The following is a 23,296-nucleotide window of genomic DNA, read 5'->3' on the forward strand; positions in this document are numbered from 1 at the left end:
AAATTGGAGGACAGAATAAACAAATTGCCACCGTAATGTATGCCAGCTTGTCTTCGTACTAGGAAGTTGATGGCCTTTGGCTGTAGAGCCGGCTTGGCATTTCTAGTCATGAGTAGCAGTCTGGTGACTAGGAACCTGGGCCTCTTCGGTGAGGTTATTCATCTTAATGGATTCTCTGTATCTACATTCTTCTGCTGATTCAGATTTTAAAAACTGTACAAATTAAGCCAAATATATTGTTGGGGCTAGATTATTAGGTCTGTGGGCAGGGGAGTGTGTGATCTTTGTTTTAAAGCTTCTCTTAAGCTCTGTGAGTGCTTGGTTATATATTTATTCATTCATTTGGAAAGCATTTCTTGGGTGTTTTTTTGTTTTGTATTGTTTGTTTTTTAAGATTATTTTGAGAGAGTGCGTGAGCGAGCACTAGTGGGGGAGGGGCAGAGAGGGGGACAGAGGATCTGAAGTGGGCTCTGTGGTGACAGAGAGCCCAACATGGGTCTTGAACCCACCAACCTTGAGATCGTGACCTTAGCCAAAGTCAGACGCTCAACTGACTGAGCCACCCAGGCACCCCTGGGTGTTTCTTCAGTGCTGATTTGGAGGGAAGGAAATGGTGAGTTGAAGAAGGTGAAGGCCTGTTCTGCCAGTTCTCATAATCAAGCAGACTGTGGGGTGACACAGAATATGTTTAATATTTCACTGTGCTCTCTCTGCTTCATCACTCCCAAATGGCAGATAGTGGACAAGACAGGTTGTTCAAAGCTCGTCCTTCTCAAGTTATAGACCCTTCCATTCATGCCATGCTCAGATTCAGATGACTTTTCCCTGAGCACAGATGCATCTTAGATGGGATTGTGCCTGGCCTGAGTGGGAACCATTTCTCCCAGACACAGGCAGGCTTGTGTTTTCATAGTGCATTTCTTAGCTCGGGCTGCCTTAACAAAATGCCATAGACTGGGTGGCTTCAACAACAGACTTCTTTCGACAGTTCTGGAGACTCTGGCATGTTGTTGGCTGCCTTGTCATAGTGCCCTCACAGGGTGGAGAGAGAACCAGTGAGCTCTCTGGTGTCTCTTACAAGGACACTAATCCTGTCAGACCCAGGGCCCCACCTTTATGACCACATTTAACCATAATTACTTCCTTAGGGGCCCCATCTTCCAAGTACACATCGGGATTTAGGGCTTCAATATATGAAATTTGAGGGGGACACAGTTCAGTTCGTCGCACAGCATGATGGAGTTGGGATCTTCCTTTAAGAATCGAAAATTAAGTGTCTCATTAAGTGGATTTGGGTTTGTTGTATCTGACATTAGTTTTCAAATTGAGTTTGTGTCCTACCTTGTGTTCATTTGCCTCTTCCCATCCCCAGAGGCTGCCTGACCCAGGAGAAAATTGTGGCTGGCTATGCCAGTCGCTTCATCGTGATTGCCGACTTCAGGTACCTTGTTCAGTGTTCTGAGCTGTCCACTGAGGAGGTAGATCAGACCCCAGGCCTCATCCCCATTTTATGGAGTAGCAAATAGAGAACTGGAAGGACTGTGTGACTTTCTGAGACTTGATGGCTAGGACTTAGGGCCGTGTCTTGGATTTTGTTTTGTTTTCATGCTGAAGGTAGATACTGCTGTGTTACGTGTGGTTGGAAGGAGGAGGAAACAGCTTAACCGCTTGTCACTCTTGTGACAGGAGCACGTCCTCATGTACTACTCATTTGATCCTTGCAGGGAGCCTCAGAGGAAGGACAGGCCCTGCCCACGGGCAGTGACTCAGCACGCCCTGCTTCCTCTGGGCTCACACGTGACTTGTGTTGTGCCTCGCCTTTGACCAGGCTCTCAGATTCTCCTTCAAGGAATCTGATAGAAGGCGCTTATGCTGAGCATGTTCATTAACAAGAAAATTGTATGTACTTACAAGATATTATAGCTGTAGAAAGAATATAAGTAATAAATACCTGTGTAATAATCACAAGCCAGTCATAACCACTTTTAACATTTTTGTCATATTTACTTCAAATACCTCATTTTTTAAATAGTAAAATATAGCTAATATATTTGAAGCCCTGTGTTCTTGTCTCTGTTGACCTCTCTTGTCCTCTCATTGTGTCTGAATTCGGTTTTTATCTGTGTCATTGAGCTTATTTATATTTATTGTACTTTTTGACTTTCTTTTCAGAAAAGATTCAAAGAACCTTGGGGATCAGTGGCACAAGGGAATCCCCATTGAGGTCATCCCAATGGCCTATGTCCCAGTGAGCCGAGCTGTGACCCAGAAGTTTGGGGGCGTGATTGAACTTCGGATGGCCGTCAACAAGGCAGTAAGTGGCCAGGGAGGTTTCTCAAGGGCATTTCAGGCTCTCAGTGTGGGGTCCTTTTTGCTTCTGTTAGGACCTCTGTGCCTAGCGTGGGTAGTCAGCTTTTATTTATCTATTTTTAATCAGGTTATTGGTTTATTTTTAGAGTACTGGCTTTACCAGTTTCTATATTCAAACTCGTGTAGAGAAGACTACATTTAATGCGGTGCATATCCCCTGTACAAGTTGGGGAGTGATTCTTTCTGTCTGTCCTTTGGGGTCTGACGATCCTCAGGTGATCTGACCTTTGTACCTGCGGCCTGGACCATCGTGATTAACAGTGGCTAAAGATGGGCTTTGGGAAGCCCTCCACACCGGGCAGCAAGTATTTTAGGTTTCATAGTGTCATTTTCTTTTTATCCTCTTACTTCATTCTGTTATTAAATGTGACAAGAAGTTGAGTTTCTTGGGGGATATGAACTCCTCTCTAGGAATATGCTTCAGAAACTTAGTCCAAAATGTTTCTCTTCAGCTTTTAGAGTGGGCTACATAGAACTTTTTTTTTTCTCTTACACTTAAATAACCGAACAAGCAAAAGTGATAGCCCAAAAAATGAACTGTAATTATTGACATAACTGTATAACAAGTTTGAAAGATACAGAAAACAAATTCTCTGTGACTCTTCTGTGATGAATTTTTATATTGGTATGTTTTTTTTTCCTGGTGTTTTTGTGATGTTTTAAAAATCAGTCCCCCCACCCCCCCAAAAAAATCAGTCCCTATTCCTAGTGGTTGTACAGAGCTCTGAGCGTGGTTCCCTTTGTAGCTGAAGAGCCTGGAGGAGACTGTTGGACGTCCTCTGTCGTGGCTGCCGTCACTCCAGACAAGAGCCCCAGCCTCCTGCCTTCGTGGGGGCTCTTCACGGAACTCCCACCCCTCTTCCTCCCATCGACAGGGAGGCCTAGTTTCCTTGCCTGTGACTGTAGGGTTCTGTCAACATTTGTGGTCCCAGATGCCTTCTAGTGCCCAAAGCTGTGGAGGAATTTTAGATTAAGTAACTAAAACGACCCCCTGTTCTGAATAATAGTAATTCACGGTAGCCGCGCTTTCTGTTTTCATGGAGGTAAGTTTTATTTAATTATAAGGGAAAAGGAATTTATGGAATTAAGTAATTATAGTAAACATAAAGAGGAAGAGAAGGACAAAGAAGGGTTAATACATCAAATCAGGTACTCACAACATGCAGCCTTCTGGCCGGGGAAGCGCAGTGAACAGCCCGGTTGGAGTCCCGGTTGAGGTCCTGGGCAGAGCGTCCTCCCCTTGGGTGAGGCTTCCAACTAACTATTGCCACCAGGGCAGTAGAAATACCATCCATGTGTGATCTACACATTAAGTTTGTCTAAGTGCAGTCCTGAGCAAGCTGGGTTTTTTTTTCTCTTGTCATATCTCACGATCTTAGGAGCCTGGGCATTTGTTTGCTCTTCTTCCCTCCCAGATCCACCAGGGGACCAGCCAGGTCTGGCTTCAGGAGGCATGGGAGGCTTATAAATCCCTCTTGGCATCAGGAACAGAAGGGCCAATTCTGATCCAGAGGCCAGATACAGAACACAAGCCAGCTAAGCCCCCCACGATTACGTATGTGCGGCTCTGGACAGAAATGCATGACGAGTCACACAAACAAGTTCTATGCAGAACATCCCCTGGGTTTTTTTGACCCCAGAACCCATTTCTGCTTCCTGTTTTGGTGGGAGCGCCTGCTTGGGGAAGCCATGGGTACGATAACACTGCCTTATTTTGCATTACCCGGCGCTTAATGTGAAGCGGTGAGAATGTTGCATCCTGTTGATAGTCTGTTGCTGTAGTTTTTCATTCTAACAATAGTTGAGAATTATCGAACCCTTACTGTGAGCCCTCATTGCGGTAAATGCTTACCCATATGGTTTATACATAAGCTGCCTTATAAAGTATGTATCATTATCCCCTTTTTGTAGTTGAGGAATCTGAGGCTCACAGAAGTTGATGGCTCTTCTGAGCCTCCTCTATGCCTCTGCAGCTCTGATTCCAGAGCTCCTGCTCATTACTTCTTCATGGCACTGCCTTCTAGAAAGCATGAGGTGGGGGTACTGGTTGGAGCGGGTTCATTAAGATACTTGTATTTGGGCATCACCTTCACTTACCTGCCCACCTATATCTATATCCTTGGTAAATATGGAAAATTACCTTCTAGGGTCCCGTCGTGACGGATAATGGAAATTTTATCCTGGATTGGAAGTTTGATCGGGTGCATAAATGGAGTGAAGTGAACACAGCTATCAAAATGATCCCAGGTAACATGAGTGGTGTTTATCGAGCATAGACACCCAAGCACTTCGTGACTGTCCCCCACCTCTGGCTATAGGAGGCACGAATGGTGTGGGGTTTTGTAAGACTTGGTTGAAAAGAATTTCCTTTGTACCATGCTTGGAGTTTCTGACTTCACACCTTTGCTGCCCCCAGGAATAGTTCTTGCTTACCTAGCAGCTTTGTTGGTTGTGCATTTCACAACCCATTCCAACTGGGATAGGCCTGGAGCTGATGGAGTGTCAGAGGGGGGTTGAAATAACCACACCCCCTCTAGATGGAGCCTTCCCTTCCAGAAGCTTAACTGTAGCCTCTGATTTTTTGTGGGCTCTCTTCTTAAGCAGTGGGGAAAAATGACACCATTCACCCATACTCATTAATTACATACCACAGGCCAGGTGCTGTGCTGCATGTTACAGGGAGTGCTCCCATTTCTAGAATATGACTCTTTCTCAAGGAAAGTTCACGTATACCTGGTTTGGAAAGCGGTGTGTGGCTGTGTAGAAGCCATGCCTACGGATAAGATAGAATGTGCTACATTTGCTGGAGAAATACCAGGAGTCTAGAGTGCACATGGGTTGATTCCTTTGGAGAATGTGGGAAAGTTCCATGGGAGAGAGGTGGCTTTTGACCTCTGCCTTAGCGTAATCTAGACACTGCACGAAGTGTTTACAAACCCTCCAGTTGGCTGAGATAGTTAGAGAGGAGGCCAGGGATCAGGGAAGGTTCAACGACTTGCCTAAGGGCTGCAGTGCCAAGAGGGGAGCCCTGGGTTGTTTTCCTCTAGACCCTGAAGCTTTAGTCCTTACTTCCTCAAGTGCCAGGTTGAGGAGGGGCATCTGTGACATGAACACTGGGGTGGGAGAGCCTCTACTGCTTGTAGCAGGGATCTGGGGCCCTGGGTAAGTAAGGCTGGGTGGGCAGTGTAGAAGGTAGTCATGTCCCCAGGCCAGAGGAGTATTGAAGGCCGTGGCGAGGGGATCAGATGGAGGAAGCAGATGTGAGAAATACCAATCATACGGTATTGAGAGACTAAGATTCTGACTGGGAGTATTCCATGGCATAGCATATTTTTGGGCCAGAACTGGCTAATGGGGCAGGTAAGGTCAGTTTAGCAGATTGTAGGGGCTAGGATTAGATCCAGGAGCAGGCTGCCTGGATAAGGTTCCTAACCCAGCCTCACTCTGGCAGTGTGACCTTTGTGCAGTTAGTTAACGTCTCTGTGACTCATTTCTTCCTCTGTAAAAGAAGCTAATATTAGTGCCTACTTCATAGGATTGTTGGATTAAATGAGTTAAAATGGTGCCTAGCACATAAGGGAGGGAGTGTTTGTTGAATGAATAAATCCCCAGGAAGAAAGGATAGTGTTGTCACCATTAATTAAACATCCTAGATTTATTTATTTTTATTTTTTTTTTATTTTTTAATATATGAAATTTACTGTCAAATTGGTTTCCATACAACACCCAGTGCTCATCCCAAAAGGTTCCCTCCTCAATACCCATCACCCACCCTGCCCTCCCTCCCACCCCCCATCAACCCTCAGTTTGTTCTCAGTTTTTAACAGTCTCTTATGCTTTGGCTCTCTCCCACTCTAACCTCTTTTTTTTTTTTCCTTCCCTTCCCCCGTGGGTTTCTGTTAAGTTTCTCAGGATCCACATAAGAGTGAAACCATATGGTATCTGTCTTTCTCTGTATGGCTTATTTCACTTAGCATCACACTCTCCAGTTCCATCCATGTTGCTACAAAAGGCCATATTTCATTTTTTCTCATTGCCACGTAGTATTCCATTGTGTATATAAACCACAATTTCTTTATCCATTCATCAGTTGATGGACATTTCGGCTCTTTCCATAATTTGGCTATTGTTGAGAGTGCCGCTATAAACATTGGGGTACAGGTGCCCCTATGCATCAGTACTCCTGTATCCCTTGGATAAATTCCTAGCAGTGCTATTGCTGGGTCATAGGGTAGGTCTATTTTTAATTTTCTGAGGAACCTCCACACTGCTTTCCAGAGCGGCTGCACCAATTTGCATTCCCACCAACAGTGCAAGAGGGTTCCCGTTTCTCCACATCCTCTCCAGCATCTATAGTCTCCTGATTTCTTCATTTTGGCCACTCTGACTGGCGTGAGGTGGTATCTGAGTGTGGTTTTGATTTGTATTTCCCTGATGAGGAGCGACGTTGAACATCTTTTCATGTGCCTGTTGGCCATCCGGAAACATCCTAGATTTTAAGTTATCCATGCTATTTGGGAATGAAAATGGTGTGAATAAAAGCCATGTAATAAGGAGCTAAGTATTCTTACTGGAGTCTGTGGTTTTAGACTGACTATCTTTAAGCAGGTTTATTAAGCAAAAAAGATGAATTGAATTGTGCTTATTCTCACTTAGTGTTCTCATTTAATGGAAGAAGTAATGACCCGAGAGAGCAAGAGGAAAAGATGATGTAGAGGTCACTAGTCACTGTTAGTAAAATGGGAGCGTTTGCCCCTGATGATAATGCAGATAGACCCAGGGGGCGGTGTAGGAAGCCGCTCACTAGTGTGGGCATTGTGCCCCTGCAGGTGGATTTCTTGCAGTGCCCACTAGGTAGCTCTGTTGCTCCTGCTCAGACCTTTCTTGGCTTACTGAGACCTGGAGCTGTCGTTCGTGAGGAAGTTTCTCCGATATTTGCCCTCTGCCTCATTAAGTAGAAGCTACAGCCTGGAGAAGTTCAGAATCTTAGTAGAAACTTAAACCAAAGAAAATGAGGAAAGAGAGGCTAGAGGTTAAATTATTCAGTACGATGCCACCAGAAGCATCGATGTGGCTTGTTGCCTCCTCCCATTCTCTCCCCTTTTCCTCATCTGGTCTGTTACTGCTGGACTAAAAGCCAGGGAAGGGAAGAGGGCAGGTTTCCCTGTCTGCCCCTACCGCCCTGCCCTTGCCTGTGTGTGTGTGTGTGTGTGTGTGTGTGTGTGTGTGTGTGTGTGTGTGTGTGAGTGAGGACACTCAGAGGACAGCTGGACTGGTGCTTGGCTGCTCACTTGCTCTGTTGGCTGTTCCGTTGGGTTCCACCCAGAGCACAGAGCTCTATAGAAGGGTCACAGCTCACGGGTTCTTGCCCCTGTGCTCACAGTGAGCCACCTCTGCTCTTTCTGCCACTGGGGCATGGTCAGTAACCCGAGCAAAGGTGCTCTGAGATCAGACCAACTCCTGTCCTTCCTCTCTACTCTTTCTTCGAAGCCTTTTCTGAACCTGGTTTGACTTTCCCTTGGCTCAGGGGGAAGCTGTTACCTCGTATTGCAGAATTGTTGGGTCTTATGTGGCCACTTTGCTTCCTTTGGGAGGCTTCAGTCGGGTTGGTGCAGGGCCGTGCCAGCGACCTCTAGGTTTCGGCAGCTTTTTCTTCTGCTTGATGGCTTTTCATCACCGATAGATGATTTTGTTTCTTTATGTATTGGGGGACTTCTTGCGAAGTTTTAATTTTAAAATTCGTTTTATTTTACATTGTTCAACGTTACAAGAGTAAACAGTGAAAAGTCCCTTCCTTCTTTCCCTCCATCTTTTCCTGTCAGATGGTGCCAAATTGCCCTCCATGGATTGCACCAATTTACCCTTCTAACAATTTTCCCTACACACTCATTCATCAAACTTTATTTTCCTGATAGTTGAACAGTTTTATTCATTGTGGCATGTATGTATATATGTAAATATTTTTGGTAAATGTTGCATACATTTAATTCGCATCACGGAATAGTATTCCATCGTATTTCTGTGTGTGAAAAAAAGTGTTTGTCTGGAGATTCTATTCTTGATGAGCATTCGTGTGTTTCTGGTTTTAGGCTATTAGAAAAAGTGCTGCTGTGAACATTCTTATACGTGTCTTTTGATGACCATGTGTGTGCCTAACAATTGCATATATACCTAGGAGTAGAATTGCTAGATTGTTAGGTATGAATACGTTCAGCTTTAGAAGATATACTAACAGGTGTTTTCCAAAATGATTTTGCCAATTTCCTCCCACTGTCAGTGAGTGGAAGTGTCTTTGCATTCCAGTCAAATTTCATTATGTTCATTCTGGTGAATATTTGCATTCTCTTTTCACTAATTAGTTTGAGCATCATTTTTTATGTCCACTGGCCATTTTATATAGCTTCTTTTGTAACGTACCTCGTTAAGTCTTTTGCCCGTTTTTCTACTAGGTTGTCTGTCTTATTGATTGGGAGAACTGTCTACATATTGATGCGGGTCTTTTGTTGGCTATATGCATTGCAAATGTCTTCTTGAACTCTGGGGGAGACTTCTAAGGCCGATAGTGTGATCGAAAATAACTGGGAGTGTAAATAGCCAAAGCAGTGTTGAGAAAGAACAAGGCTGAAGATATTCCAGATTTTAAGCTATATACTACAAAGCTGTAGTAATCAAAATGGTATGATACTGCCACAAAAATAGACACATCAATCAATGGAACAGAATAGAAAGTCTAGAAATAAACCCACGCGTCTATGGTCAATTAACCTACGACAAAGGAGGCAAGAATATACAATGGGAGAAACCGTGTCTTCAGTAAATGGTGTTGGGAAAACTGTGCGGCTACATGCAAAAGAATGAAACTGGATCACTTTCTTACACCATACACAAAAATAAACTCAAAGTGGGTTAAGGACGCCTGAAGCCATGAAACTCCTAAAAGAAAACATAGGCAGTGATCTCTTGGACATTGGCTTTAGCAACATTTTTTTCTGGATCTTTCTCCCCAGGCAAGGGAAAGAATAGCAAAACTAAACTATTGGGACTACATCAAAATGAAAAGCTTTTGCACAGTGAAAGAAACCATCAGCAAAATGAAAAGGCAGCTTACTTGATGGGAGAACATATTTGCAAATGATGTATCCAGTAAGGAGTTAATTTCCAAAATATATAAAGAACTCTTACAACTCAACACAAAAAACTAGCACTCTGATTAAAACGGGGCAGAAGATCTGACTAGACATTTTCCCAAAGAAGACACACAGATGGCTAACAATCACCATGAAAAGATGCTCAGCATCACTCATCATCACGGAAATGCAGATCAAAACCACAAAGAGCTATCGCTTTACTCCTGTCAGAATGGCTAGAATCAAAAGGATAAGAAATAACATGTTAAAAAAACACAAATGTTGGCGAGGATGTGGAGAAAAGGGAACCCTCATGCAAGATATATGCACCCATGTTTACTGCAGCATTATTTACAGTAGCCAAGATAGGGAGCAACCTAAGTGTCCATTGAGAGATGAATGCATAAAGATTTGGTGTATATGTGCAATAGAATGTTACTCAGCCATAAAAAAGAAAGCGATCTTGCCATTTACAACAATGTGGATGAGCCTAGAGGTATTCTACGAAGTGAAATAGTCATAGAAAGACAAATACCATATTTCACTTACATGGAGGATCTATAAAACAAATGAACAAACAGAAAACAAACAAACAGAAACAGACCAATGGTTGCCAGAGACGAGGCATAGGGGAATAGGCAAAATAGCTGAAGGGGATTAAGAAGTCTAAACAGTTATAACATAAAGAAGGCACAGGGATGAAAAATACAGGGTAGAAAATATAGTCAATGATATTGTAATAACTTTATGTGGTGACAGATGGAAACTACACTTAACCGTGGTGAGCATTGTGTAATGTACAGAATTGTTGAGTCACTATATTGTGTACCTGAAACTAACCTAGCATTATATGTCAACTATACTGCAATTAAAAAAAATAACAAGTGGGAGTGGAGGTTACTTAGTCAATGGAAGGCCTCTCTGAAGAGAAGACTTGTCATCTGATGCCTGAAGGACAAGAGAAGCACCATTCCCTTGAAGTGCTCAAAGACGACTAGTTCAACAAACAATAGCATGAGCAGAGGCCCTGAGGTAGGTAAAAAGTTGGCACATTTGGGTAGACAAAGATGGCAGGGGAGAAAGGGATTGTAAGAGGAAATGAAAATGATCAGAATCTCTTCATTGTTCTGGGAAGGAAAGACTTCAGACCTGTCATTTGTCCAGTGCTGCTAATGGTAGTTGCCCTTACCGACCCTACTATCCTTGACTCTTCATGCCTTGGGGAGCTGAAACTTAATGCTTATTTTCATCCTTCATCCTGCAGGCGTGGTGGACACAGGCCTTTTCATTAACATGGCTGAGAGAGTCTACTTCGGGATGCAGGACGGCTCTGTGAACATGAGGGAGAAGCCTTTCTGTTGACCGTGCAGGAGCGAACTGTGTTCACCTTGAGCCCCCGGCCCACAGCTGAAGTGAACATGCCTCTCCAGGAGCCTTTGCCTTAATGTCTCGGTGCCAGATAGACAGCTGGCAGGGTGGGGGTTGGGGGGTTAAATCCAGTCTTCTGAAGTATTGTTATTTAATGTCTTTTTAAAAAGAGAAATATAAACCTATATATTTTTACTATTAAAAATACTGTTTTTTTTAATAAAGTAGAACTTGATTTCATGTTTTATATGAAACATTTACCAAAAAAAAAAAAAAAAGGGAACTGTCTTTTAAACTTTTAACTTGAGCCTGCTGGTTAAGCATCTGAATATTGGGTTTGCTGAGAAACGTAAATCAAAACTTTTCTTTAAACTGGTGAAATGAAGGGCCCAGCCAGCAGTGATTCCCTGATGCCTTACTGGAAACATTAGAGTTTACTTTTCTACCACGCTGTCTTGTCTTTAGTTTTTGTTGTGATCACGTACAATACTTAGGTACATATTTTAAGGTGAGGTTTACAGAAGTCTGGCGAGTGGAGCAGTGTGGTGTAGAGTGACTCAGAGTGTAAACCGTCAGGGAGAAAATGTGGTTCTTTTGCTAAGACCTGGGGGTTTCTTCAGACCCCTGTTGTGGGAAGCAGTTGGCCAGAAATACTTGCCAGTCCTGCCAAAGCACTGCTGTGAAATGTGAAATACTTTTAAGTACTTGTCTTTTTGTTATTGTTTCTCTTCCTTTATTATTACTTGCATGGGGCGTCAGAAGCTGTCATCTCCTCGGACTGTTTGAGGGTTGAAATAAAACAGTGTGGTGCCACTTTGACTCTTTGTCTTTACTGTTTGCAGTCATTTTGAAGTAAAATCGGGATCAGTTTGGCTCCCCAGCGTACATTGGGTTTTTGATAAGGGGTGGAATTAACTCGAGAAATCTTGAGCCAAAAAGACCAGATTGATAGTTCCTGTATTTCTGAGAGAGCTCGATGTCAACTTTATTCCATAGACCTTTGTCAAACGCTGTTTTCTTTGTTAATGGAAGATAACTCAGCTGAACAGAAGTCGCAGATTATCCCCAAGCGTTCTGGTAGTCAGACCATTAGTCATAGAAGCTGACAAGCATTAAGCAGGTTACCCATATTCCCTCTTTATTTTCCTCGCCAATATTCAGACTGTGTGTGCCCAGTGAGCAGTGAACTGCCAGAAAGCCTCACAGACAGGGAGAGGGAAGGCCACGATCCCCTCGGTGGTAATTCTGATGGGACTGAGGAATGCAGCTTGCTAGGTGTTTATGCCCACGGCCTGTGGCTCCCCTGGGCCGACCTCGCTCCAGACTCGGAATAGTCCTCTCCCTCAGCCTGCCCTCCATTCTGAAGCTTGGATTGTAACTACCAAGCTTGCTGGCTGGCCTCTCAGTTCCTGCTAAACCAGGTAGCACAATGAAAGTTAACAGAACCAGCATTAAAGAGGCTCTTTTCCTTGCCGACTTCCTTCTCTTTTTCTTTGCTCTTAAGGTGCTGTTTATTTATTTTTTAGATTTATTTTATTTTTTTTTAAGAGAGCGCAAGTTGGGGAGGCGGGCAGAGGGAGAGAGAGAGTCCCAAGCAGCCTCCACGCTCAGCATGGAGCCCCGAGCGGGGCCTAATCCTACGACCCTGGGGCCATGGCCTGAGCTGAAATCAAGAGTCAGGGGCTCAACCTACTGAGCCACCCAGGTGCCCCAGGATGCTCTTTACAAATGGTTGCCTCATACTTGCTAAGGAAACCTATCGTTAGGAGTGCTTTAGTTTTCTTCAAGCCTGCTCTGGACTAGATGATGAATTTTGTACAAAATGGGCATCAGATCTTAGCTGAGAAAACTTGATAGAACCAGTTTTTGAAATCCTTTAAAGCTCTTGTGGCATGGGTTAAATTCAGGGATAAAGATAAAGTTAAACTGGGTGTCTGAAAGCCACCTGCATGCTCCACATCCCGTGGACATTTTCAGTGGGTTTCAGGGCCGTTCTCACCTGTGGCCAGACTGCAGCTCCAGCGAGTTACTGTGAGGTTCTCCTTCTCTTGAAATAAACAAAACATCCGCCGTGCTTTAGGCACACATATAGCACTTTGTTCTAGAGGTGAATTTTGATTGAAGGTTCTTCAATAAAATTGTAATGAAATGTGATCTTGCAGGTGATACATGGGGTGGAAAAAATTTTCAGGCACATGATGAATCCAAGGGGCACAGGGCAAGCTGCAGGTTTGGCATTTGGGAAAGGTTATAACCGAGTTAAGCTGCCACACTTTTGGGAGGCATATGGGGGGGAGGGGGGGAATCACTTGCATTTGAATAAAGCCTATTCAATTTTGGTTTCAGCTAGAGCTCATAAAATTTTGATTCACTTACCAACCTTTTTCTGAAATTCCCATCATGTGCCAATTTCTAGTAAGACCCCTCTCACACCCTAGATGCTTCCGCCGTGGTGGATGAGCCTGGCAGGTTGACCGAGGAATGCCGTGATGGCACTGTGATATGAGGGAATTATCAGCATAGTGGGGAAGAGGTGGACGAGTAGGTGGGAAAAGCGGTTATCAGGTGACTGGCGACAGCCCCCTACCTGTCATCACTCCCCTTGTGCCAGGTGCTATTCTGGGCCTTTGCCCTGTTACCTTAGGTCAACTTCATAGTATTTATTCTCTTAATTTGCAGAGTGAGAAACTGAAGTTTCGTTTAACTTGTTCAGGTCATACACTGGAAGGCAGGCCAGACTTAACTGGCTCCAGGCCTTACTCCTAATTCAAGGTGGTTGTAGGACTCTGAATAGTTTGTATTCCTTAATTCTTGTGACCATCATTTGCAACTTGAGCCACAAGTAATTTGTTAAAGGACCAAAGTTAATGAAGTGGTTTATTTATTTGTGTGTGTGTGTGTGTGTGTGTGTGTATGTGTGTGTGAGTGTAGGTTCATGAGTCATCCTATTATATTAATTTCTGTCTCTGGATGAGCTTTAATGGCAGAAAGGAATAGAACACTGCACCAACCTAGGGTGGGCCATGGAAAAGTGCACTTTGGAGAAGTCCTCCTCATCTGCCACCATTGACTTTTCTCCTCCCCCATGCTTGTTCCCTTTTTTCCTTTCCAGGCCTGGGGAATAGGTAGGTAGGCACAGCGGCAACCAGCAGCATGGCTCGCCTGGGAAAGGGTGTTTATGGCCAAGGTTGTTAGTTCCCTTTAGCCAGACTCTTCAGAAACGCATGGTTGGACAGAGTTGGTTTTATTGACCCATTGAATTAGGGAAGTCAACATGCCATGCAGGGCTGTGGGGTGTCTCAGTCAGAGGGTGTTAGGGCCTAGGGGATTTGGGCCTGGGTCTGGTGATTTGTAGGAGGGCTCAGGGAAGCAGGGCTCTGCTCCGGATTGGATTGGATTGGATTGGATTGGATTGGATTGGATTGAAATGGATTGGAAGCAGGAAAATTCTGTGTTCGGTATTTTCATTTTTACCAAGAAGGTGAGAAGGATGAGGCTAAAAATCTGGGACTGATAAGGAAGCAGCAGTCGTTCAGCCAGAATATGGGGACGTCTGGTCCTTTTTGTGATTTGGACAACGTTCAGTTTTGGTCTATGGTGAGATGTAGTTATGGAGTCGTCTGGTTTTTGTCTTTGTCCGTCACAGTCACAGAGCAGTCGTGTCTGATGGAGTGAAATTGTTGATGTTCCCCAGGAGAACACCACAGCCTTGCTGTGGGTGCCAGGCCAGCCTGTAGCAGCACCAAGGCCTGACGAGAGAGCTGGTGGTACAGGGCTACGTTTCTCTTTCTCAGGATATGCGGACCCCAGGATCCAGGAGGCCTGAGCATTCTCTGGTCACCTCTTCTTCTCTCTTTGATTAACAAGTATTGAGCACTTGCTGTGTACTGGACCCTGGGATGAAGGAGTCAGGCCACAGATACCCGTGACGTGGCTCCAGCTTCCAAACGTCATTGATGCCATGACAACCGTGCCTCCTAACTCTCTCAAAGGCCTAAGTCTGCTCACTTCCTGTCACACCTGGCAGCTGAGGCAGCCAGATTTAGGATTGCATCAGTCTCCACTCCCCACTAACCCGGTAATCAGATGATGTTTTTGTCATAGGTTCAGTGCCTCTGCTTTTTTGGTAACCGGGTTGTCTGGTAAGGCAGCAGCACACTCCAACAGAGCCTAGCATTCAAATGTGCCCGTGTTGACTCTGCAAATAAACATCTGTAGTGGTGCTTTGAGAAGGGTGAAGGGTGTGTTCATGTGGGCAGTGGGATGGGGCTGGAATCCAGAGAGGGAGGGAAAGGCCTTCCCGGGGAAGGCAATTCCAGTGTTCCGTGGTCAATACATTATGCAGAATGATGCACGAGATAAATTCAGCATTGAAATTGATTCCTTTATGTCAGATCACTGAGAAGTATCTCTGCTCAGCAGCAAGGTGGGAGAGGAAACAGCTCCGTCTCCAGGAACTAGAGCCCTGGCTGCCTCTCTGTAGGCCTTGGCCTCGTGTCGGTAAGACTCCAGAATGGCTCCTTGGTGACAGAACTACATTTGAGGGTGTTCCCAGGTTCGGGGGTGCCCTGGTCTGAGTTTCAAATAGAGCTGTGCTCCTCTACATTTTATTTCAGAAGCCGTTGTCAGCGGCGGGTTGGACCAGTCTCCAGTCCCGCATGAGTTCGGAAGGTTCCAGAGCTCTGATCTGATTTTAGCCACGCTAAAAAGGTGCAAAGAAACAGGCGAGATGCACTTTGATAACATCTTTTATTTAATCCAACATATCTAAAATACTACCATTTCAGGGGCACCTGGGTGGCACAGTCGGTTGAGCGTCTGACTTTTGATTTTGACTCCGGTCGTGATCTCACGATTCGTGAGTTCGAATTCTGTGTTGGGCTCTGCGCTGAGTGTGGGGCCTGCTTAAGATTCTGTCTCCCTCCCTCCCTCCCTCTGCCCTCTTGTGCGAGCTCTTTCTCTGTCTCTCAAAATAAATAATAAACTTAAAAAGAAATTACTATTTTGACATGTAATCAATATTTGACATTTTGTGCTCAGTCTTCAAAATATAGTATGTATTTTACTTCATATCTCAGTTTGGACTCGTCACTTTTCAAGTGTTCAGTAGCCACACTGGTGAATGGCTAAAGTATTGGTAAGCACAGTTTTAGAATTTAAGACAACTCCAGTGTTGTCCTTGTTCCGGCTTTTTATTTTGTTGTTGTTGGTGGTGGTGTTGCTCTGGCTTTTTATTTTGTTGTTTGTTGGTTTGTTTAGGGGGAGACAAACCAAGTGTGTGCTAGAAAGCAGGGGAGGGGCAGAGAGGGAGAGAGAGAATTCCAAGCAGGCTCCATGCTGTCAGCCCAGAGCCTGATGTGGGGCTCGATCCCACAAACCATGAGATCATGACCTGAGCTGAAATCAAGAGTCGGACACTTAAGTGACTGAGCCACACAGGCACCCCTGTTCTGTCTTTGTAAAGGCTCCTTTGATATCTTAGAGCAAGCCTGAGGATCTCCTGGGGCCTTGAACATTTCTTAGAGCCCACAGAGTTGAGACAAATGGAGGGCTCCCCAGGGGGTCCACTCAGTAGCCCCAGTTTAGACTGAGACCATCTGTACTTCATCTGTGCTTCTTGACCTTGTAAGTAGCCTTAACTCCAGGGAACAGAATACCATTCTTTCAGCTTCTGAATTAAGTGATTAGTTGCGTTATAGTGCTTTTTCTGAGAGAGGTATGTGTGATTAAGATAGTCACCTGGTTTGGAATATCAATCTTCCACATAGTAGCTTTTGGAGAGGTTGTTTCACCTCTAAGCCTTGATTTCTTCACAGTATAATAATGTTACCTTTTAGGATTGTTTCGAGGATTAAGAGTGCTAATTCATGCCAAGTGTTTAGACCAGTTAGAGGCACATAAAGCACTTAATAAATGTCACATTGCTATTAGGCTGCTTTGGACTCTCAGTTTCCAGGTTTCTTGCTGAAAATAATTTGGTGGGGGTGCACAGTGGATGCAGAAACCATGAGCTAAGTCATAGATAACATGGAGGTTCACTGGTCTCTACTTTTATATGTATGCTATTTTCCATAACATTTTTCTTAAAATGGCTTGTCAATTTCTGTCCTGGAATTTGCAGAAAGAAAAAATTGTTAGGATAATTTGACATGCCCCAGTGAAATGCCATATAGGTTTACTTGAGATAAGTGTATGTGTGTGTTCTGCTTGGGGAAGTCAGGGAAAGACTGGTACAGGAGGTGGTCATTTAGCTGAATCTTAAAATAAAAAAATGTTTAAAAATTTTTCCAGCTTTCATGAGATAGAAGTCCTGTTTATAAGCACCCATTTAAAGTGTACAAATAAGTGGGTTTTAGTATATTCACCGAGCTGTGCAACCCCCAGTCAATTCTACAACATTTTCATCAACTCAAAGAGGTACCCTGTGTCCGTTAACAGGCATTCCCTGTGTCCCCCCAGTACCTCCCGCCCCAGCCCTAGGCAACCGTGAATTCACTCCTGTCTCGATAGATTCCCACTCTTATGGACATTTCATATAAATGGAATCTTATAATATATGGTCTTGTATCTTGTTGCTTTTATTTAGCATAAGGTTTTCAGGGTTTGTCCATGTTGTAGCATAGATCGGTCCTTTTTTCTTTTGTATTGCTGAATGGTATTCCGTTGTATGGCTGGACCACATTTTATTTATCCATTTGTCAATTGATGGACATTTGGGTCGTTTCCATTTTCTATGGCTAATGCTGCTGTGAACCATCATGTACAAGTTTCTGTATGGGTGTATGTTTGCATTGTCTCCTTTTCGTTGTTGTTTTGGTCCTCTTTGCTATCTTGATTTAAATAAATATTTTTTAGCAAACCTTTTTAATTCCTCTGGCTTTTTTTTTTCATTTTTTTTCTTTTTACTGTATATATTTTAGTGACTTTCTCAGTGGTTGCTCTAGTTGCTGAATCTTAAAGGAAGAGCAGAAGCCCACCAGGCAGGAAGCAGTGGCTGAGAGAAGAGTGAAAGAGATGGAAAGAAGCGTTCCACGAAGTGGGAACAGAATGTGCAAAGACAAGGGTTAGTGAGGACCTGGTGGGTACAGATGACTTGGAGGAACTATGTGTGGCTGACCAGTAATGCCTCCAGAGGGAGAAGAGATGGAAGGCAGGGGACACATACTGAAGGGCCTTGTTCACCCAAGCTAAGGACTTCGGCCTTTATTCTCACAGTGGGGGTAATTGGCAGCGGAGTGGCATGATCAGCGTTCTTGCTGGCTGCAGGGAGGAGGGTGGGATGGATGAGGAAGACCCTGGGCCAGGGATATCAGGTAAGAGTCTATTGAAGCAGTTCTAAGGAGCCTCCTACTTTACTTGAAGACTTTCTTTAAGGATGACGGAATGTTTTCTTTCCCATGTCAGGGCACAGCAAGTCTGGGCTGGGAGAGAAGCTTCCACTGCCACTGCCAGGAACCATTCTTTCATGTGGGTAGTTTTTTAAGTGTTTATTTATTTATCTATTTATTTTGAGAGAGAGAAGGAGAGAGAAGGGGAATCCCAAGCAGGCTCCATGCTACCAGTGCAGAGCCCGATGTGGAGCTTGATCTCACGAACGATGAGATCATGACCTGAGCTGAAATCAAGAGTTGGTGCTTAAGGGACTGAGCCACCCAGGCACCCCTCTCATGTGGGTATTTTGTCTGAGGCATTGTGCAGTGTCACTAGTTACCCCAAGGGCAGGGACTCTGAAACTTCCTAAATCCAGTTAACTTGAAAGTGTTTCCATTAAAGCGACCCATTATATAAGAGTCCTACAAATACAATAAGATATAAAATGGAAGTAATGAATGTAATTCTTGGGAAGGAGCCACAATTATCAATATCTGTAGAGAGAAATCAGTATATAAATACAGATACAAAAGGCAGGTACTGAGTTTGACAGATTATTTTTGGTTTGTTTCTTTTCCCGTACCCTCTGAACCCCCTCTTTCTATTTGGGGAATTCTTCACTGTAGGAACTTGCTGTGGACATAGTTCCCCTGCTCTCTACTGAAGTGGAAATGTCCATTCTCCCTGCTCTCTGGCAACCAAGGCACAGAGCTAGGCTTTGCCAATTGGCTGTTCCTGCCCAGGATTTGAATGTAAAGACGGTGTCTCAGTTATCTATTGCTGCATAACAAATCACTCAAAACATAGCGGCTTAAAACAACCACCACTCTTCATTTGCACACAGTCCTATAAGTTGCTCAGACGTTGGTGGGATAACTCACCTCCATTGCATGTGGCTTCAGCTGGGGCAAGCTGGCTGAGACTGAAACGTCTTGGGAGTGCCTGGTTCTCTCACTCTGTACGTGCCATCTTGGGCTTCCTCCCAGCATGGCGGCTGGAGTCTTGGAAGGGGCATTCTTGTGGAAGCTGCAAGGCTTCCTCAGAAATTGTACAACGTCACTCTCGCTTTTATTACTTAAAGCAAGTCAGAATGCCAGCCCGGATTCAAAGAGGTGGAGAAATAGACTCCACTTCTTGAAGAGAGAAGGAATTGATGCAGAGTTTGCAAGTTGTCACAGGGAATGACAAAGATACAAGAAGAGTTTAGTGTTCATTCTGCTGATGGCATCTAGAATTTGGTGGCGGGCAGCAGCAATGCCAAGAACAACACTCAGGACAGCAGCATCAATAGTGGCATTTATTCAGACCTTTTCAGGGATAAGTTCTTGGTCATATTTCCAGCTTACCAGGTTCCCTTGGTTCTATTTTTGAACTAATTTTCTAGCCTTCCTATCCATTTTGGAGCTGCATAATGTGCTTTGAATAAACCCCATTTCTGCTTAATTTAGTCAGAGCTAACTCCTGTTGTTTGCATCTTAGAACATTGACTGATGCCCCAGTCGATAAGAGAATGACTAAGAACTGTATATAGTAAAATAGATAATTTACAAAACAGGAAACGCACACGACTAATAAACACCTGGAAAATGTTCTACCTCACTAACAATGAAAACACAGCACATCTAAGTTAAAGCAATAACAACAACGTGTCTTTTTTTTTTCTACCAAATTAGTAAATAAATTAATGTTGCGATTAGAGTTGCAGAGAGCGTAGTGAAATAAACTCTCTTAGACCTCTGGCTGGATTGTAAACTGGTGTAACCTTCTTCCTGGGGATTTTTGGGGCAATGTTTACCAAGAATCTTTAAATGGATCATTCCTTTATAATCCTTTCCAAGAATCCAGTTGAAGCAAACATTTAGAAATGTAGCTATAAACGTATGCATGAAGATTTTCATACCAATGTTACACTTTAGCAGACATTGGAAACCCGAATGATGCACGTCAACGAGGGTGTGATGTGGTGTGATATTACGCAGCCATTGAGAAAGACTTGTCAAGAACTAAAGATGCAGGAAAACTTTTATAGAATAATATTGAGTGATAAAGTAAAAATTATTGATGTGACATATCTCAGCTAGGATCGAATCAGAAAAGTAAGCCACTCTAGGTATTTCAAACAAAGGGAATTTATTGTAGAAAATGCTTCACAGGTGATGGAAAGGCAGAGAAGCCAATCATTATGTAGAAGCAACCCAGAAATAAGCCACTTTAATCCCAGGACTGGAGAAGGTGCCAGAAGTTGGGCAGTTGGTGGAATCTAGAACCATAGAGGAGATGCCGCCACCGGTGGAAAATTCCTCCTCAAAGCGGAGGAAGGGACAAATACCTTATCCCTTCTTTTCACTTTCCAAGCTTTTACCAGTGGTCTCCCATTAGCCAATCTAGCCAGAAGCCAGTTGGCATTCGAGCCAAGGGCAGGAAATGGATGAGAGAGTAGATGGGCAATGACTGCCCCACAGCGTGATCTCAGCTAGATTCAAATTGTGCATATTACATGATGTTGAAAGTAGTTATTTTTGCTGATGGGATTAGGTACGATTTATTTTCATATGTTCTGTATATTCTAAAGAACGCAGACAATGTTATTAAGATAAAATATGGCAAGTGTGTGTGGGGGAGATGCCAAATTTTTACGAAGATAATAAGTATGTTAGTATGGATGTGGCACAAACAGTCTCATTAAGCTGCAGACTTTTGTCAGGGGCCTTCCAAGGGCTGGGTGTTCTTCCGTGGTGGGTGCCAGCAGGGGGCGCTCCAGCCCCGCACACCAAAGCCTCCCTGGGCTGAGCCTGATACACTGGAATTTGCCCAGCCATTGCAGAGCAGAACCCTAAGGGAGACATTGCCCTGTTGGCTGGCCAGGGCCCCCAGCGGTTTGCCTCTGCCAGTCTCTCTCAGAGCTGCCCCTTCTTCTCATTATAGGCTACTGGGAGGACTTGTGGGAAAACCAGCCACCATCGGAACTCGTGGGTCCTTCCTTGGCCCTTTGGAGTGTTTGGCATGATGCCCGTTGGACCTTAGGCCTTACTGGTACTGGTTATGCTTACACAGAGGTACCAGCGGTCACTGGGGAGAGCTCTCGGCCCTAAGTGTCATATATGAATAAACGCTCTATAAAACCATCTTGGCTTTTTCCTAAACAAGTACCTCAAATTGATGGGTGCAAGGCTCCACATCTTACAGTTTCTGCAAGGCATGTCACTTAAAGTGACTGACTCTGAGAGATCAGTTTGGGCCACTTAACCAACAAAGTCAGGAGCAGTGAGAGCTGCATTATTCAGGACATCTCTTTGCATTAAGGTGTGTATCATCACCGTTTGGTACTTTTGCTCTCTTAATCTCTCTCTGATCTCCTGGGTCCACAAAGCTCTCCCACCGTTGAAGGTGCAGGCTGAGCTGGGCCAGAGTTCCTGCCTGCCTGAAGTTCCTCCAGGATGTTTTCAGGCGGATCATTTTTCCTGGACATCTACATACAGGTCCTCAAGGGTCACAGGAGATAATTCAAGAGAATGGGGAAGCCTTCCCGGGGGAGAATGAGTCAGACTTTGAGTAGCGGACATTGCAAAAAATGTAATGGGGCTCTGATACTGAAGGCACCTGTAGCCTCATGAGGAGCCGCCCTGGGCTGCCACTAGGGCCCCCACAGTGAGTGCTTTCAACCTGCAGCTCGTACAGAAACGGGTAAGAGCTGGGTGCTGGAGTGCCCCCCCTCCCCCCAGGCTGTGTACCCATCACAGTTTGCTCTGTGTGTGTGTTTGTGTGTGTGTGTGTGTGTGCGTGTGTGTGCGCACGTGCACGCACATATGGTGTATTGAAAAATCCAAGAGAGTTCCGGTGAGGTGGGATAATAATTTCCTGTAATTCTGGAGAGTTTGTCCTTTCCTTCCCTTACTCTCTGTGAACATATGTTTTTATTTATGTAGCTTTTCCCCCTAAGGAAGTACAGGATGCTTTACAGCTTTATGCTTTTCTGTTTTGGGAAATGAGATAAAGCCTCTTAAAGGAAAAGATTGCTTTGGGTGAAATGTCAATAGAGTGTGTTAAGAAAAATACAGTTACTAAGGGTAAAGAGGGTGATGGATGCCATTTCAGAAATTTGTGAAAAATAAGCACGTTTTCATCAAAGTAAAGTATATCAGGCATGAAAAGTTGAGTCTCTGAATAACCAATAACTCAGGCTGATAATGTTTGCAAGTGTTGATCTTGGAAGTTCTCGAGGTACTTTGCAGAGCTGAGAATTGTGTTCTCTGGGTTAATGCCTCAGATCAGCTCCTTTCTTTTAAGTATAGTTGTCTTGGGTTTTATTTAATGCCTTCTTATTTTTTTTTAAATAAAAAAAAATTTTTTAACGTTGATTCGTTTTTGAGAGACAAAGAGAGATAGAGCATGAGTGGGGAAGGGGCAGAGAAAGAGGGAGACACAGAATCCGAAGCAGGCTCCAGGCTCTGAGCTGTCAGCACAGTGCCTGATGCTGGGCTCAAACTCCCAAACTGTGAGATCATGACCTGAGCCAAAGTCGGATACTCAACCGACTGAGCCACCCAGGCTCCCCCCTTCTTATTTTTTATTGAGATATAATTCACATGCAATACAAATCACCACAATGCATCCTTATTTCTAAAACATCACTATTTTATCAGATTGTGGGCATAGGGAGTTTTATACTTACGTTTAAAAGTTTTGGGGAGAAAAGAGGAATCCTTTTTCTAAGTAACCTTATAGATTTTAATTGTACACGTGTGGTAAGTACTGAGGAATTATAAATTTGTTTCAAGGGGCAAAATGTATTTTTTTGTGTTTTCTGTAGGAACTCTATTAGATCATGTCTCAGTGTATATCAGAGTATAAATAATGACAGAGAGTAAATGATCCAAAACATCCAAATAAAAGACTGGATTCTAGAACTTACTTTTCTGAATCACTTTCTGTAATTAAATTAATCAACACTTTTATAATCTGAATTTTATAGTAAGGATAATTTTATTTTATTTTTAAAAATTTTTTTACATTTATTTATTTATTTTTGAGAGACACAGAGAGACAGAGCACGAGTGGGG

At 43.9% G+C, this 23,296-nt stretch overlaps 1 protein-coding gene across 2 annotated transcripts in view; it reads left to right on the forward strand.

Moving 5' to 3' along the window:
* RPIA (ribose 5-phosphate isomerase A) overlaps positions 1-11,085 on the forward strand; it is a 32,247-nt gene extending 21,162 nt beyond the window's left edge. Inside the window, exons 6-9 of one of the 2 annotated variants that reach the window (XM_042932973.1) lie at positions 1,373-1,441; positions 2,173-2,314; positions 4,518-4,617; positions 10,762-11,085. In XM_042932973.1, coding sequence (XP_042788907.1) covers positions 1,373-1,441; positions 2,173-2,314; positions 4,518-4,617; positions 10,762-10,859 — 409 coding nt within the window. In that variant the 3' untranslated portion in view covers positions 10,860-11,085. The remainder of the gene's footprint in view (positions 1-1,372; positions 1,442-2,172; positions 2,315-4,517; positions 4,618-10,761) is intronic. The other variant, XM_042932974.1, reaches the window with a different exon arrangement.
* Positions 11,086-23,296: the final 12,211 nt, after the last annotated feature.

This window comes from Panthera leo, chromosome A3 (assembly GCF_018350215.1).
Source record: "Panthera leo isolate Ple1 chromosome A3, P.leo_Ple1_pat1.1, whole genome shotgun sequence".
Taxonomy (NCBI): domain Eukaryota; kingdom Metazoa; phylum Chordata; class Mammalia; order Carnivora; family Felidae; genus Panthera; species Panthera leo.